General features: G+C 36.3%; 1 protein-coding gene across 1 annotated transcript in view; it reads right to left on the reverse strand.

Moving 5' to 3' along the window:
- VPS13C (vacuolar protein sorting 13 homolog C) overlaps window positions 1-18989 on the reverse strand; it is a 6956796-nt gene that overhangs the window by 786616 nt on the left and 6151191 nt on the right. Inside the window, exon 76 of the mRNA XM_044076309.1 lies at window positions 8137-8250. Coding sequence (XP_043932244.1) covers window positions 8137-8250 — 114 coding nt within the window. The remainder of the gene's footprint in view (window positions 1-8136; window positions 8251-18989) is intronic.

Below are 18989 nucleotides of genomic sequence, written 5' to 3' on the forward strand. Positions count from 1 at the left end.
GTCGTGGACTAGAGCGTCTCTGGGAATGTGACCCTGAAGCGGAAGAAGGGAGAAGTAGTTGCTGCATTTGCTGTTGAAGGGGGTGGCAAAGAGATCGCAGCAAGGCTGTCCCCATTTGCGGAAAATAAGATCCGCAACTTCCGGATTCAGACACCACTCGTGAGGCATGAGGATAGCTCGGCTGAGCCTGTCCGCTATGACACTGGATCTCCCAGGGATGTGCGTCGCAATCAGAAAACGTTGGGAGGAAATCGCCCACTGCCAAAGTCTGAGTGCTTCTCGACACAGGGGGTAGGATCTGGTTCCGCCTTGCTTGTTGATGTATCACACCACTGACATGTTGTCCGTTTGTATAGCAATGGCCCCAGAAGGCAGAGAGTCTTGAAGGGCTAGCAACGCCAGGAGCACGGCTCTCATTTCTAGAACATTTATGTGCAGATGGTACTCGTAAGGTTGCCAAGTGCCTTGGACTGTCCTGCCCATATAATGCCCCCCCACCCTATCAGGGAGGCGTTTGTCATCACTGTGGCTACCGGAAGGAGTTTACGAAAGGTCTGCCCTGAGTAACTAGTGGGGAGACCATCCACCAAGAACGATGTCTTTTGCATGCATCCGTAATCAGGATCATGTGAGTCATGGGTAGCTCTTGGAAAGACCACTGCGTGAACAGAAGCCACTGAAGAATTCTCATATGAAAGCGCACTAGTGGGATTAGAAGAATGGCTGCTGCCATGGAATCCAGAGATTGAAGGACGTACCTGACTTGGATCCTTTTGCTCTACATTAGAATTTGTACTTGCTGATGAATTGCGGACACCCTTTCTAGTGGTAGCCTTGCAAACATATTCCTTGTGTCTAAGCCTGCTCCTATGTAAGTGATAGATTGACAGGGCAACAAGGCAGATTTTTCTAAATCTATTGTAATGCCTAGCTGGATACAGATTGTGATTGTGTAGTCCCGTGCTTGTAGGAGTTGATGACTGGTGGTAGCAGTGAGGAGCCAGTCATCTAGATATGGAAACACCTGGAATCCTTGACGTCTCAGGTGAGCCATGACCACTGCCATATATTTGGTGAATACCCTGGGGGCTGTGGTGAGACCAAAGGGCAGAGGTCTGAATTGATAATGACTGGCCTCCAGCCGGAAGTGAAGATATCTCCTGGAGCGCCTGTCCATCTTGATATGGTAGTACGCATCCTTTAGATCTATCAAGCACATCCAATTGTCCTGACCCAGAAAGGGTAGAATGGACTGTAGCGTGACCATCTGAAACTTTGTTCTTTGTACAGACCTGTTTAGTCTGCTGAGATCCAGAATCAGTCTCCAGTCCCCTGTCTTTTTTGGTACTAAAAAAAACCTTGAGTAAGTTCCGGATCCGTGCTGGTCTGTTGGGACTTTCTGGATGGCTCTTTTTTCTAGCAGTTTTGAAACTTCTATTACTGATTGCTCCTTCAGATTGGGTGGAACATCTGGAAGGGTCTTCCTTGACTGTAAGGGGGGGTTGATGGAATGGAATTTTGTAACCTCCAGATATAAAAGACCATACCCATCTGTCTTGTGTTAAACTTTGCCAGGCTTTTAAGTACAGTGAAAGTATTCCCCCAACTGCCTCAAGAGGTGAGCAGCCGGGCAACCCTTCAGGGATGCTGGAAGGGCTTATCAGAGAAAGATTCTCTGTTGCCTGGTTCTGTGGACCCCCTCTGCCATGAGGGTGGCGTCTATTATTATCGTTTCCCCCTCTGCCTCTGGAGGAAAAATCACTACGTGTGTCAGGCAAGGCTCCCTGAGATTTATGGAACCACATCTTCCCACTCTTCTGACCCCTGGGGTAAGGTCTAGAGGGAGTGGAAAAATGGACTCCCATGGCAGAGAGAGTCTTGCCTTCTTGCTCACAACACCTAGTCAAAGTGTCTTTCACCTGTGGTCCAAAAAGAAAGGAACCATCAAAGGGGGTGTTGGTGAAGAACACTTGAAAGGGTTCTGCAAAGTTACACAGCCGCATCCACGCATGCCTCCTAAGGGCCACACCCGTACCTGCGGCTCGACTCGCCCCATCGGCTGCATAGGAAATGAACCTCATGGAGGAGTTAACAGAATTAAGCGTCGCTAGCTGGGAAGCTACTCTGGCTTGTGCTCCCTCAGCTGTTGGATCTTGGAGGGTATCTCCAAGCTCTTTTAGGAGATCCCTTTGAAGTCAGGTAAAATGACATAGGTAGTTCAGTGACCTCATGAAGAAGGTCGCTGAAGCGAACATTCGCTTCCTGTATCTGTCCAGCATCCTAGACTCCTTGTTAAGGGGATGAACAGACGAACAGGTCTCCGCTAACTCTTTTTTGGTGGCTGCTGCTACCACTATGGCATCAACAGGAACATCTTTAGAAAGGAATTGCTTATCCTGGGGTGCTGTAATGAATTTACCAGGGCTCCTCGGAGTTGGTTCCACTGTATCCGGAGCTGACCAAGCCTTTTGAGCCACCACTGCCATAAGTGGATCGAAAGGCGGAGAAACCTAGGTGGTGGAAGGTATAGTATAGACAGTTATGAGATTTGAAGTTTAGTGGAGATTGGAGCAGCATAGAAGAGATATGGCAGTAAGAAACTAGAGGGTATACATCTTCTGGCCATGACAGTGAGGTAGATTTTTACTCTGTATAATGCACTCATTTTTCATGAGCTTTTTAATCATGTGTGATATGTGGTGGTTGAATTTCAACTTGTTATCTATGATGACATCCAGTAATTTTTAGTGGTTTACTTGTTCTGTTGTGGTGCTGGCAAAGATGATAGTGAATAGTGTTGCTTTTATACAGATGTGTTTTGGGTAAATAGCAGTAATTTCATTTTTTTAGGGTTTATAAGTAGGTGCGAATTATTTAGCCATGTTTCGAGTGATAAACAGTCTTGGGGTTTAGACAGAGAGAGATTTAGCAAGAGAGAGAGATTTGGCAGAGCAAATTATAGTTGAGTCATCAGCATTTTCTTAGCAGCGTTTAGGTCATTGATGAATATAGTGAAAAGTATGGGGCCTAGTATACATCCATATGTCGGAGGGAAGGCAAAAAATGTTCCTTTGGTAATGTAGACACCTGTATCAGCCACTGTCAGCAGGGTTCATGACCTAATGTCTCCCTAGATGTTGGTTCTTCAAAGTTTGTGTATGGGGGGAGGAGTCTGCAGACAACCGGAAGAAAAGCAGTTAAAAAAAAAAAAGATGTATCAGTTTAAAAAGCATCATGAATTTATTTTGTAATTACGGCCCTTAGGTTTCAGGGTTCAGAATTGTGAAACAATTGACTCATGTTGCTTTACTATTTAAACCAAGCTCTACGTGTAATATATTGTACTCCTATAAAGCCTAATCAAGGTACCAGGAGTTGGTGAGTTTTTAATAAAGTAAATTGCTGCCTGACATTGTCATTTTCAGTTAAAGGTTATTATTGGTCAGCAGTTTTCCTGACAGTCCGGAATCCAGAATCTGTATCAGGTAATCTGGTTTTGGTGGTTGCTTCTCAAGTACAGTCACTCTGAATTCCTCTAAAGTTCTGAAACCCATTTTCCCCAGGTGCATAATGTTTCATTTGGATTTCCTAGCTACAACTTTTTGACAGAATATTCTTTTGCTTGAGTTGTGAAATATTATCATCATTCTCAGGTATAGTCCAATTAGTGCCACCCTTTTTATGTTGGATAAACAGAGAAGTATACAACCTTGCACTTGTTGCTTAATGAAGTAAAAAATATACCTGGGGAGATTCACAAAGGCTGCCAAGAGGGGTAAGCCCATTTTACCCTCACAGTAACCATTTCCAAATAAAAGACAACTTTACCACAAAGAAGAGCAGCACCACGATAGTCTGCATCTGTGGCCTATAGCAAATGACGCTTCCTGTGGGAGCAGCTTGTGCTAATTAGCCATGTGTGCTCTCTCTCCCTCCAAAATGCCTGTGGTAAGGTAAGGCAGTTATGCAGCCATGCAATCTTGCTGGATTTAAGTGCAAAGGAGTTCAGTGAACAGGTAGTGGTAGAGGTGTGTGTATGTGTGTGAGCGAGTGTATGCTGAAAAAGAAGTGGTTTCAGGTAGGGGTGTGTGTGTGTGTGTGTGTGTGTGTGTGTGTGTGTGTGTGTGTGTGTGTGTGTGTGTCTCTCTCGAGTGATTGTGTGGCTGCCTAGATGGTTGCGGTAGGGGGTTATTAAGTGGATAGTTAAGGTAGGTATGTGCCTGTGAGTATGAAATGGTGATCAGGAGTGGGGAGTGGTTGGTTGAGTGCATCGGGGGGAGGGTGCCATAACTCTAAACTAAAACTGATACTGTCCCTCATGCCAAAATAGGAATTATAATAGATAAGTTAAAATCTGACGAGCATATCACTCAGGCTATACACAAAACACACAAAAATGGGCTTACTATATAAAGCCAAATAATTTTTCACACATGATGAACGCCAGAAAACAGACTCTGCCTGTCTCATACCCTCATTACTATTTAACTACAGCAAACTGAAACATGGCGATAAGAACAGTGTTGTACGAAGATTGCAAGGTTTGCATCAAATCTGCTCAACTAAAGTCATTACTTCACTGCCAATAACAAGCTGAAATGGGTAGAATTCCAAATTACTTAAACCAACAAATACTATGTTTCTGGGTGATAAGGTATGCCGCTCTACACATTCACTCATTCAGCAGCACATTCCTAGTCGCCTTGTATAATCAACCAACAAAAACATTACAATCAGACAAAAATCTAGCAACATATCACATGACGCATTCTCTAACTCTGGAACTAAACAAAGGAACACTCCCTTCTTGCATTATACAGCTTAAGTTATGTAGCTCATTTAAAACATCATCTAAAGTCTCTGGAACTGGAACTGCCTTCCTCTTAAAACTACCTGACTGGCATCACATAAACAACAAACACGAAGTACTACATCTCGCTATGGTTCTTCTAATACTCGAACAAAAGTTAAAGTTACACTACTTGGCCTGATTATTTCTCTCTACTAGTCCCTATCCTAACATCTCAATATTCTAGTCAAACACATTTCTATAAAACTGCTGTGTCCTTAAACACTCTAACTATACTCAATATATACACACCTCACCTGTCCTATGAGAAGTTGTTGTAAGCTTCATCTGAATATAAAATATGCATTACTTTCAAATTCATGCCTGCTGTATATAATGTATTCAGAAGTGTGGTAATGTATTTTCTGTATTCGCTTCTAGTGTTTTATCATCAGTATATAATGCACAGTACATTACAATGTTATGCTTGTTCTAAATCATGTTAACTATAGGTTTATGTGGGACAATGATTTTCTGTATTTTTTTCATGGGAATGTTATTATTACTCTTCAATATGTCATGTAAGTTTCATTTCAGTGTTACTATTACTGCTTCAGAGATTTACTCCCTTGGCCACCACTGAAAATAGGCTTTAGCCCAGACAGAATTATCCAGTAAACAAATGCTAATAAATAAATAAAATAAAATAAAGGCACACATTACAGAAAGCTATATATGTGATTTACTTCTCTTACTGTCATAACATCTTATTCACTTGCTGTAATAGCTTTAGCAAATATGCTGTCTGCTAAAGTAGTAAGAATCCTGTAAAATAACTTTTGACACATAAAAATGTTAACAGAATTGCTAAACTGATACACTAGGCAAACAGTTCACTATTTTTTTAAAGCTGCCGCTGTCACGGTAAGTAACAAAAACAGAAATAGTTCACATTTACATATAAAAGCAGTAAAATGTGGGTGATATTGTACTTGAAGGCCTCACCTTGCGTTTCGCACAGAAGTGGGCATGTTGCGAATGATTGAGGGTCAGGTCTGCATATGTAATGAGCCATGATTGATATGGCATTCAAACAATGCAAACAAATGGACTTTTTTTTTTGCTAAAAATAAAAGCACACTCTTGAAGAATTTTAGTTGCTTGTTACATTTTGAAGTGTTTCAGATACAAAAATAATAGCTTTTTTTGCTAAAATAAAAGCCCACACTTTTTAGAATTTTAGTTGGTTGGTAAGCGATTCAAACACAAAAATAATAGCTTTAGTCAACTAATAAATGGAACCTAGAATAAAAGGACACTTGCCATTTTCATATCCCCCTCCCTGACAAGGACACACCTGCCCAAATAAGAGACTGCCCAGCCTAAAGGAAAACTGGTGGTAACCCTAGGTCAGGGCAAGAATAAGAAGTGAGCTTATATACTTTATTTTGAACAAAAAATGTATCTCCCGATTAAATCATTAGCTAAAAAGTGACAATGTAGTTTACCGTTTAATTTAAAAGAAAATATACTTTGCAGACAGCCAGATGCAGGAACAAAACAAAGTTTCTGAAATATGTCTTTTATGTAATAGATACGCATTTCTTTGTTTATATTAAAATAAGAAACAAACAATTGTTCTCGAAGACAACACAAGACACGTACTAAAAGCCAGACAGTGTATTAGGATTCTTCGAGGGAATACATATTCATTAGTGCCCGATTACGAAACAGCACGGGGCGGGGTTTGCCACTGCACATCTGGTGAGGCCCTCATGTACAATATCGCCAAAATGTGTACAATAAGAGACAGGACAGCTTTTATCTATGTTTTCCCTCTTAGAAAGGAGGCAGTCCTAGGTGAACTGGGTCTGTAAGGGGTACATGACTGACATTTCCTAATAATTTACTTGCTTTTCATAAGGATCATCCTAATTTGGTCAACCTAGGATAGGGGAATCAGAGTTCAGCCACATCGTCAAGTCCCAGGGAAACTTCAACCTCCACTGACTTTGAGATAAATCACATACAATGAATATGTATGACATCTGGAAAGTTTGCAGAAAGGTAACTAAACAAATAAACAAAGAAGACAACTTTCAAATGGACAAAATAATTCATATGAATGAGTAAAAGGGTACTGAAATCAAGTACAAGAAACAATATGCTGCATTCATTTAACAGTAATGCATGGAGATCATAAATTAATTTTATTTGTAAATACTGTAAATATTTATGCAATTTGTTTTGCTGAATTTTGATAAATAGATGAACCCCATTTAATTCATCTGCAGAAACTATATACATATATATATATATATATATACATATATATATATATATATATATATATATATATACACACACACACACACATATATATATATATATATATATATATATATATATTTTTTTTTTTTTTAATATTCAAAGAATAGCTACAGGTTACCTGATATATATATATATATATATATATATATATAGCCAATTCATCAATGTGTATTGGCGAATGGTGTCTTTTTCTGACCAATTGGGAACTTAGCAAAGCATTAACACAGACTAAAATACAGCACCTTATGTGAGAGGCAAAGCCCTCACCACATATACACACCACTCACAAATTATAAGGTCACTTTAAACCCTCATCAGTAATACAACTAACTGCAAACTCACAAATCTTAGAGAAATTTACCACGCAGTCAAATTTCCATTCATATGACTAATCTTGACCGAAAGATAGTCATTAAATATGTTGCTAACTGCAGGCAAAATACCCCACTGAGGGAGATAGCACACTAGATGTTAGCTGAAAAGTTTACATCAATTTAGCATCTCATCTTAGGAATTATACCTAAGACTGCAAATATGAACCCATGAAATCCTTACCCCCCCCCCCCAATACAGTGTCAGCAGTGGAACGTGATTCTACTTACCTAAGGTGGGAAAAAAAATACATTTTTTTTTCAGAAAAAAAATGTGAGATTACAGCGTGCAAAGTTGTTGGCATATACACATTGTTAAAGACAGAACTGTTTAGCATGGATTTCACTTTTAATATCTCATCAACATAGTGATGCCTTGTTCTAAAGCAGTTGATATATAGTTGTGTTGCTTAGTAGTCTGAATTCCAACAGATTGTTCTTTGAGTAAAGTCTGGCACACATACACATTAAGTAATAAGACAGTGAGTTCAGGGTGTTGGAGAAACTTTAGGAAGGGCTTGTGCAGAGCAGCTAAAATAAGGCACAATAAAAAAAATTCTGAAGTCATATCTCTATCAAATAACTACAACTTGTCTCTGAATTATATTACCGCAAAATCTGTGTGTGAATACATATCTTTATTACCTGAAAAGGCTCATAGAAGAATGCTTCAACACCTTCAGACAGACCTCGAATCAACCCAAATGGATTTCCAAGAACATCAAGGCCCAAAACAAGCACGTACATCTGCTTCAAAAACTTTAGAACAAAATAAGAATAAAATAAGCAATGTAGAACATAGTTGTTATTTTATACTTAGAAGTTCATGCAAGTAATAAAACAGGCATGTAATATGACTAGGTTAATAAAACAGGCATGTAGTATGAATAAGTATTTTGTAACAAATAAATAAATAAAAGGCCTACAAGCATCTAAATGTTTGATGTCCACATGGAAAACAAGCCCTTCGTAGCTTTACTGAAGACACTGTCCTATCCATTTCATTTAATTTAGATTTGTAAGCAATATTGCAAAGTTCTAAAACACCTTAGGAAATAATTCACATTCAGTTTGGACTACATTATATGACTGCATTAAAGGATGGCTGGTGGATTCATTTACACTCTGCAACTATTAACCTATGTTATGGCTATCATAATAGACGTCCAGGAACCAATATGTGATCAACCACACTCTTTCTCCTCACAACTACCTATGACAGACCTATGTGACATCTTGCCCACATTTTAGCATCATGGGATACTTAAAATAGGGGCAGGGAGTGGCCAAGATGACTAACTGAGAGCAGCAACTGGTGGAAGCTCTGTGACTGAAAAAACTTTCTCTGACAGAAAATGCAATCAAAAAATTAAAATCTGAAGATACTTGATAGCTAATTTTATTCATTAAAAATCAGAGGAGCGATTTAGAGCTTCACTTTCTTCAAAAGCAATAGTTTTTTTCTGTCACAATTTCAACTGGTTGGTTAAAAGAGAAGAGACCTCAACATGAGTTACTCAAGAAATAGTACTCAGGATTCTTTTGTTAAAAAGAACATTCAGTCAATATTATCTAGTATACAGGATATATTACTTAAAATAGACAAACTGGAAACAAAACATACAAAACCCATAATGTTTCAAAGAAGAGACTAGAAAGAGATGAAACATTTTTAATCTATTATAAAATAAGGGGCACAAATCATCAGTATGGAAAAGACTTTGAATGATTATGAAAACAGAATTACTAAAGTTGAGTCTCAGACTGAAGTTCTTTTAAAACAACATAACTAGCTTATAGGAAAATTCAATGATTTAGAAAACAGACTGAGATGACATAACATTAGAATGTATGGTATACCAGAGAAGTATGAGGGAGACAATATAATAAACTTAGTAACTACCTGGGTACATAGGTTCATAAGATGATACAATGCTATTGGCCCAGAGGCTCTTATAAGCCTAACCAAGAATTTTACATGTTCCCACAAAGTCAGCACCTGACTACATAAAACATTAAATCTATCTGAAACATTATCTTCTGGAATTTAAAAAGTACACAGATCCCTTCTTAGAAGGAAAACTCACAACCATGCTCAGTTATAATCATGTCTAATTTAGAAAAAGATCAAACATTAAAAACAGCATGGTCCAAGCCCACCTATTAAAATAGGTGAATGTTCAGTCAGATTTGACAATGACTATTCCAGTAAAGTTATGAGTAAAAGAAAATCCTCTTTACCACTAATCAAGGAACTTAAAAGCCACTTTGGTGTTTCCTGCAAAGATCAAATTATTCCTTTCTGAAAAAAATATTTAAGGAGGCATCCACTTTTGTTAACAGCAACAAAATAATACTGAAGAAATAGAGTAGAACAGTACATCTCTAAAGAGACAGAATGAGCTTAATTCTTGGAAAACTGCTTCTAAAACTAAAAAGCATAAAAACAAATCACTCTTATTCACAGATTGCCAGACTATTTTCTGAAACAATATATTTTCTTTTTAAGTAAAAGGTTTGTACTGGATTGAAGCCTCAAAAAATATGCAAGTATGTATTTTTTTAAGACAATGCATTTTTTCATGATGAGGACTATAAAGGATTAGTTTTACTATGTTTACAGTGAAAGGCATAACATATTTCATTTAACTAAACCTATAAGTGTATTTCTAAATGTTAAACAAACAATTTTGTTAAGAAAATGTCATCACACTATAAGCAATAGATTTATTAACTTTAAAGCTACATAAGTTAAAAACTATTTTTTTATTCAACATTATTTGGTATGTGCATTACTAAGTTAACTGAATGTCAGGTCTAAGTAATGTGCTAACTGGAAGTGTTAAAAGTGTTGGTGATTTTGTTTTCCTTGCTCCTGTGTTCACATTCCTTTTCACAGGCCATTTATGAAACAACAGAGATACAGAGAAAGCTTGAAAAGAAAATAATGTTCCATTTCTTCAGAATGCTTCAATTTTTCCGCCTTGAGCTGTGCTGAAGAAAACTTAGGTCAAAGTTCATCACTGATATTTATAAAAGAAGAAAAAAGAGCTTTCTATTTTTTTTCTCAAGAATGTATGGGAGAATTTGACTCAAAATAACACCTTTTCTTTTTATAGAAGTGAATTGGAAAGATAAACTACAGTAATGTTATAACATATAATATAAATATATAGTAATTTTGTAACACATGATTTGCTAACATTTTACATGTTAACAACGTATGCTGCAGTGTTATTAACTAACTATACATATTAACTATATATTAACTGAAGGAAGTAAAGTTAGATGTTTGTTACTGATTAGAACAGCTTAAAGAACGAAGAAGAATGATAAACTTGTGTTTTCCTATTGCACATACCTCTAGATTTAAAGAAACTGAAAGCAATGTTAGAATGAACTTACTAAAAAGGAATGGATTAGTATTATGGTCTGACTGCTTTGAAAAAGGAAAAGCTAAGTTTCCAAAATATTTAATGAAAGAATAAGTTGGGTGAATTTGCTAAACAGTTAATATTATCCATCAGTAAGAAATAATATTAATTTATGGATAATATGACTGAAGAGGAATAGAACATTATTCCCCCGTTATATGAATATATGAATGCTGTTATTGATGGTTGAGTAACAAAACAAAGGAAGCTTGTCCAAGCTACATAAGTTAATTATAAATAATAATTTCAATGCAAAATTCTGGACTTTTTTAGATAATAGTTGACTGAGTGACAACAGATGGTAAGAATAGCTTTGATACTTAAATCAGTTAGTCAAACATCTTCAAGTTTACACTGGAAAGTGTTTTTGTGGAAATATATACATGGAATGTTTGTCACTCCATATAAAATCTCAAAGTTTAGTAAAATGCCTTATTCAGTTTGTTGGAGATGTTGTAAAGATGTAAAAGCTGATTGGATACACATGCTTATGGATTGTGAAAAATTAAATGTATATTGGGAAGATATAAGTATGTTAAGAGGTTATTGTCTGATAATTGTTCTCTAACTAGATCAGTAATAATAAAAAGTTATTTACTGACCATAACATTCCATATGTGTTGCAGATATTCATTCTTTCCTCAAGAATGGGCTCAGATCCAACTCAGCCTATGATACAGCTCACAGCCACCAGATCTCTTGAGCATCTCCCTTACCCACAATGCATCCTGCCAATTACGTCAGATCTTGCTTACTGCTATATAGCGTAGAAGGATAAAAATAACTATGGGAAGCCATATCCAGAGTCATATATACATGTAAATGCTCATTCCACCAGAAGTCATGGACAGGGGTAGGTGGGAGGACAGGTGAGAAAGACTGAAGATCAACGACACAGATGGAACATTATGGTGAGAACATAACTTCTTTATCTGATGTTGTTAATCTTCATTCTATCCTCATGAATCTAGTTAATTGAATCCAGGACAGATTCAAGGAAGGATACCAGATACAATCTGTAATGAGTGATAAAGGTATGAGGAGTAGCCCAAATTGCTGCTGCACATATATCACCCATAGAGATCCTAGACTGAAAAAAACATGGAATTAGCAACAGATATAGTGGAGTGTGCCAGATATAGTAGTGTGTGCTTTCAATGGATATGTAGGAGAGATGCCTAATTTATTAGAGACAAAGGTGATGCAATTTGTTAACCATGTGACAGAGTAATTTTAAAAATTGATTTTCACAACTTTGGTCCAGAGAAGGAAACAAATAGTTGGTCTGCTTTTCTGATTTTTTTTCTGTTCTATGCAGACAGAATCACAATTGTCTATTAACATCCAGTAAATGTAAGATATATTCTCCCTTTGTTGGTAAATTTAGGAAAAAAAACACTGGCAAACTGATAGTACTATTTTATGTTAGATTCTGATACTACCTTTGGAAGAAAGGACAGGCTGGCCACTCTATCTTCGTGAAAAAAAACAAGTAAGAAGGTTTAGAAGATAGTGCTTGGATCTTAGAATTCTTTTTTTTTTACTCAAATAATTCTTATTTTCAAATGATAATTTGTAAATCAATCACACAGTATTATGTGTATCAAAAAAGATACAATATCAATCATCTTTAGATGTTTGCTGAGATCTCCAACATAGCCCATTTCTGGAGGAACTAATTTTAGCAATTTTATCAGGCATCATAAAGTTCTATGTAAAATTTTCCAATTGGACATTCTCCAATACTGTGAGTTGGATGTGAGCTTAACAGAAGGTAAACAATTTGATTTGTTTTCTGGTGATAAATATATTGAATAACCGTTGGTAATATGTTGCCAATAGTTTGGTTTGGGTATTGTTTTATAGCTTATCTCCTCTCTCTATAAATTTGAAATAGAATTCTTCATATTTCTATCATTGTAAATGATTCAAAATGGCCCATTTATGAATTTTGGAATATTCTTATAAGAAAAACTATTATTTATTCTACACAGATCCTGAGAATATGATAAATGCTCTGAAGTACTATCCTATCTTGGAATGTTATTCCATACAATGTCTTTACATACTGAATATCAAAGACCTTTACATGTTTGATGCACTGTTGCCAGCAAAAAAAAAATCCCGCTTTCCCCAAGATATGAGGACTTCTGTATGTACCCTACCAGGAAAGTTCTTTGTAACGGTAAAAGGAATTATAAATTTTCTGAAAACATTAAAAAGATGATTGACTATTTATTAGTATAACAGAATGCAACAATTTCCAATTAGAGGAGTAATTGGGATTTATCCAGTCTGTGACAGTTTTAAATATGGAAGCCTTTATGCAAGATTCAATATCAGGAAAGATTAGTCCTCCTTGTTCCCATGGTCTAACGTGATGTGAGAAAGCCACTCTATTTCTTTTAGGAAACCATAGAAATTTTAATAAAAGTGTGTTTATTTGCTTAAGAATATGTCTCTCAGGAAACATCAGAATAGCTTGAACTACGTATAAGATCTTAAAAGTAGAACCATTTTTATCAACTGTAACTTATCCTCAAAGATTAAAAATATTTTATTCCACTTATTTACAGACTTATTTATTGTATTAATAATATTGTTATAATTAATGGTTATCTCTTCCATATCTTTGCATAATACAATTCCTAAGTAATTTAATGTGGAAATGTGTTTGCCAATAATACAGTTTATTTGCTTGGATTTCTTTCTTTTTGTTCAGTAGCACACATTTTGATTTTGACTCATTAAAGTAAAGTCCTGAAATCATACAGTATTTCCCAATTAATAAATCTACTTCTTCTAATACTTTTTAGGAATTAGGCAATGTGAGAAGCACATCATCAGCAAACAGCATTATTTTAGAATTGTACTGATTATGTACATCCATATATTTTATCTTTGGATTAATATGTATTAAAACAAGTACTTCTACAGCTAATGCAAACAAAATAGGTGACATGGGACATCCCTGTTTAGTGCCTTTAGTAAGACAAATAGATTCTGAAGTGAAAGGTCTTAGTTTAACATATAATGAATATTTACAGAAATAATTTAGCATAAGTGAAATGATAGATGGGGGAAAGTCAAATAAAACTAGAATTTTTGATAAATAATGCCAACTTAAGGAATTGAGGCTTTCTCTATATCTAATCCAACTATCAATGCTTTGTGGTTTTCCCTATTTAAGAACGAGAGAGTTAGTATCCTTTTATTATTGTCATGTGTATGTCTTCTACATATAAATCCAGTTCGATCATTGTTGATTATTTTAGATATGGGAATTTTCATTCTATTGACTATAATTGACAAATATATTACATTTGTTGTTTAGTAATAATATTGGTCTATAAGAACTACAATAATCAGGATCTTTGTTTTCCTTTAAATTGGATTAAGTAAAGGGTACTTTCAAGAAGGAGAAATTATTGCATGTGACTGAACTTCAAGTAATGTTTTGTGGAGAACAGAAGTTATAGATTCAGGAAAAAGTTTATACATTTCTATGATTATGCCATCTATTCCTGGAGCTTTATTAGGTTTGCTTTTCTTTATCTTGCCTGTTACTTCCTTATATGAAATTGGTCTTTGAAGATTTAATTTTCATTCTTCTGGATTTTTTTTTAGTTTAGTAGTAATTGTTTCCAGATTCAATTGAAAGACCTTCATTTTTGTAGTGTTCTGCATAATGATGTTTAAAGGCATCAAGTAAATCACATGTGTCTGAAAACTTTCTTTCCCTTTCCTTCATGTAAGATGTTAACAATATTACTAGCTTTGGGTTGCATTTTAATCCTCATGGATATGTTATGCAAGTGCTTAGGTGAAGTTGGATAAGAGTTTATTTTTAATCTTTCCCATGCTAGATTAGCTTTGTGTGTAAAATTTCATTATACTTTTTATTAAGATCTTCAATTTCCTTTTTATTGGCTAAGGAGTCAGGATTTTTTAATTTTGCTTTCCATTAGTTTACATTGAAATTTTTGCAGTTCTAAATCACAGCTAAGTGGTTTGTCATATGTATATGTATATATATATATATATATATATATATATATATATATATATATATATGTATATATATATATATAGGTTTGTAGTGAATTCCATAACATAACTATATTAATCTCTGTGGTGTAATTAAAATCAAGAAAAAATTTCAGTTTTGACAGCAACCACGGTTTGAATTCTTTGAATTCTTTAATTTTTGTAATATAACATGAAATTCTAGATATGAAAGTTAATGATGTCAATTCAGTTTGTAGTTTTAAAACAAGAAAATTATGATAAGAGAGTGGACATGGGACTATTGAAAAGTATTAACTTTTGAATATAGGTCTTGAGAAACATTTTATCTATCCTTGTCTGAGTGCTACATCTCTAATCTTGATGAGAAAATATTAGTGAGTTAACTTCTTTAATATTAAAAGTAGCTATTAATTTAAATGTCTCAGTCCATTTTAAGAGTTTTCCAGTGGAGGACAAAGAAATCTCTTATTAGTGGTTTCAGAAATGTCCGTAATACAATTAAAATCTCCTCCTATTATTAAATTGCCTTTGTAGTTATTAGTGATAAGATCTAAATGTTTTTTTAACAGTCCCTATCCAATGCCAGGGAACCAATATAAATTTACTAGTGTCCATACCCTATTATTAAATTTCAATGTAATGAGAGCTATAAGATCATCTTTATCTTCATATTTGTAAATAATTTAAGGGTTAATAATGTTCTTTTTCCACAGGATTGTCACTCCTCTGGTCTTAAATTTATAAGAGGACTGAACTAGAGTGGAGTATTCATTAGGATTCCACATACATTTAGCATTTATTTTATTTGCTCAGTTTGTTTTTTGCAAGCTTTATAATATATCTTTACCATCTAAAAAGTGCTTACTCCTCTCTGTACTCTTCTTTTCTAGACCTAACACCACTCTAAGTATTCAACTGTGGTACCACCTTTATCATTCTTATAAGAAAAGCGCAGTCCAGGTCTGAACTGTCTGCAAACAGATAAAGTTAACTTTGAGCATGTGTCTACCTGTTTGAGCCAATATTCATTATCCCCTGGAGAGCACTCTGCTTTGGCATGCAAGCAGCTCCCCCCCCCACCACACACACACACACACACACACACACACACACACACTCATCTTCCATTTTCTCTCTTATTCCCTTCTGTTAGCAAATAGCATCCATAACTGATGAAATACTGTGAGTTTGTTAATTTAAATTGAGACCACAGTAGCCTACTGATACAAGGTTATCCTGTTTTTCCACCTGAGAAATGGTTAAGAAATGACTTACAGCTTCAGAGCAGTCCTTGGTCAATTCTGATTGTTTCTTAAACACAAATGTGTCTTTGCTTTGGCTCATTAGCAGCGGTACAAAACTGCCTGTTCACACCCTTGTTTGCCCCCGCCCCTTCCCTATTACCTTAAGCCAATCCCAAAATTAATAAATACTATCTGTGGCAGGCACCATTTTTAAAACTACAACCACCTTTTGAGCAACTTATGCTCAGCTCTGCCATAAAACTTATTAAAACTACCTGAACTGGGGCACAGCTGATAGTTTGTGGAAATACAGGGTACCTACCTGAGTCTCCACATTCACTATCATATGTTCTTTTATCAGTTTACTCTGTTACCTGATTGTTTCCAGCCCCCTCATAAGAGCAACTAACAGGGTCTCTACCTGCATTGCTCCCCACCCTGCCCCTATTCCCTCCCACCCCCAGTGGTCCTACCTTTATTACACTCACAAACCCCTCCCATCTTTCCAATAGCCAACCACGGCACTAAATCCAACACTACCTCCTCCATCTTCCCACTACTATCACTCTTCCTCAGCTAACATGTATAAGCATACCATACCTATGCTCACTGAATGCACCCTCCTTGCATATCTTACATCCTACCAAAACTATCATTCCCCCACTCAACCACTACCACTGTACTACTATTCACACCACCACTCATCTCCTCCTCACTCATCTCCCCTCCCACCAACTCAAGAACCATCCCTATGCACCCCCCGCATATTCTATCAACTATATTACTCAAACATAAAGCATCTCTACAACTTAACATAGTAACCCTCCTACCATGCCTATTACCCACAGAGCACAAAGTTTCCCTAATAAACGAACGCATTCAAAAACTGAGAAAACTAATAATCTCGTGCATATCAAAACTAGCCCTAAGTGGAGACATCCACCCCAACCCTGGCCCTACCATCTTCAACCCCAATCCTCATCATCAGACTAGAAACCACAACTTCTCCCAAATCACAGCCAATAGAAAGACAAGTGACTTCCTTCTACTAAGCCTAAATATTAGAAGTATATCCAACAAAGTCCATGAACTCCATGACATCATAGACTTGTACTCCCCAGATATAGTCATCCTTACCGATACCTGGCTAAAACCTCACATTACCAGTGAGCAAATCCTCCCTACCGGTTACGGCATACTAAGAGTAGACCGGCTAAACAAGAAAGGAGGCAGTGTAGCTATAATATTTAAACAGCATCTAAACATCCAGATCTTAAAATCATCAGCTCCACAAATAGGCAATGAAGAAATAATATATACCAACCTCAAAATAAACCAAAATAAAACCATCCACATAATTGGATGCTACTTCCCACCTGGCAAAACATCCCTCCATTAGAAAACGTCCTCAGCTGGTCTACCCACCATCTCCCCCAAGAAACTATAATTTTAGGTGATTTCAATATTTACTGGCAATCCTGTTCTGGCAACCATCCAACCCATCATGTAAACCTTCATGGCTTCACCCAACTAGTCCAGTCGCCAACCAGGATAAATAAAAACTCCAACAAACACACTACCCTGGACTGGATACTAGTCAGTAACAGCCACCAGTCATATATAACAGGCTGCTTATTAGATAGCCTCAGTGATCACTCCCCAACATTCCTACTCAAAAAATACTTATACCAAGCTAAACCTGTCATTTACTGTCAAATACGTAAAAAAGTAAACTTTAACCCACTCACATTCATCTCATCCCTCAAAGAATGTAACTGGCATCCTCTAAAGTACCTCAGTCTTGATGACGCAGTTGAATTTTTTAATACTACCTTACTGAGCATCCTTAATTACCACGCCCCCATAAGACTTTCCAGAACCAAAGCACAACCCTCCATATGGCTACAGAAAACCACTAAGTCAGAAATGAAAAACAGGGATAAAGCCTGGGAGCACTGGCGCAAAACCAAAACCCCCTCAACTAGACAGAAACTCCTAGAACTGTGCAATAGAGTCAAAAAGCTAATAAAACAGGACAGATTCAATACTACCAGTCTGCCCTAGACTCCTCCCAACACAACCCCAAACAATTTTGGTCCTCCATAAACTCCATCCTCCACCCAGGTAAAGTCAGTACCCCTCCTGTATCCAAAGGCACAGGACCAGAAGCTAAAGTTAGAAACACAAATTTTAATGAACCACGATACACCAATAAATCCAAGCGCTTTCACCCAGCTCCTGCCAGGCTTTTTCAAGGAATGAGTACAAACCATAGTGTCATTTCTCATTTATATAACGAGTTAATTGATCACCTGACTAATAAATTAAATTCAATTAAATAAAATTCAAGTGTTTAAATTCAAGCCATAAAACTATCAAAATGCAATCTATGCAAAGGCAAACATTAATACATCAGCAATTTCAAGTGCTATAACAAACATAAGTTAAAATCAATACTATAAAATCAGATAATAATAAGATGTAATAAATATGTAAACACCATAATGCTCATTCAAAGCTTTGCTTTCCTGAGCTTCAAAACACATCCTATGTTGATACTATCATTTAACACAGGAGAGCTAGTGGCATCTAATCTCAACTGCCAAAAAAGTTCACGAAACTCTAAACGAGTCTCCCAACTTCCCCCTCTTACCTCTGGGGTGATTTGTTCTAGCACCATGAACTTTAAGTTCATTTTCTCACATTTTTGAGAGTGTTTAAAGAATGCATTAGACTCCTTACTTCTAGAAATGTCATAGAAGTGTTCATACACCCTTTTCCTTAAAGATCT

The sequence above is a fragment of the Protopterus annectens genome, chromosome 7.part0, assembly GCF_019279795.1.
Source record: "Protopterus annectens isolate FY-2018-M chromosome 7.part0, PAN1.0, whole genome shotgun sequence".
Taxonomy (NCBI): Eukaryota; Metazoa; Chordata; order Ceratodontiformes; family Protopteridae; genus Protopterus; species Protopterus annectens.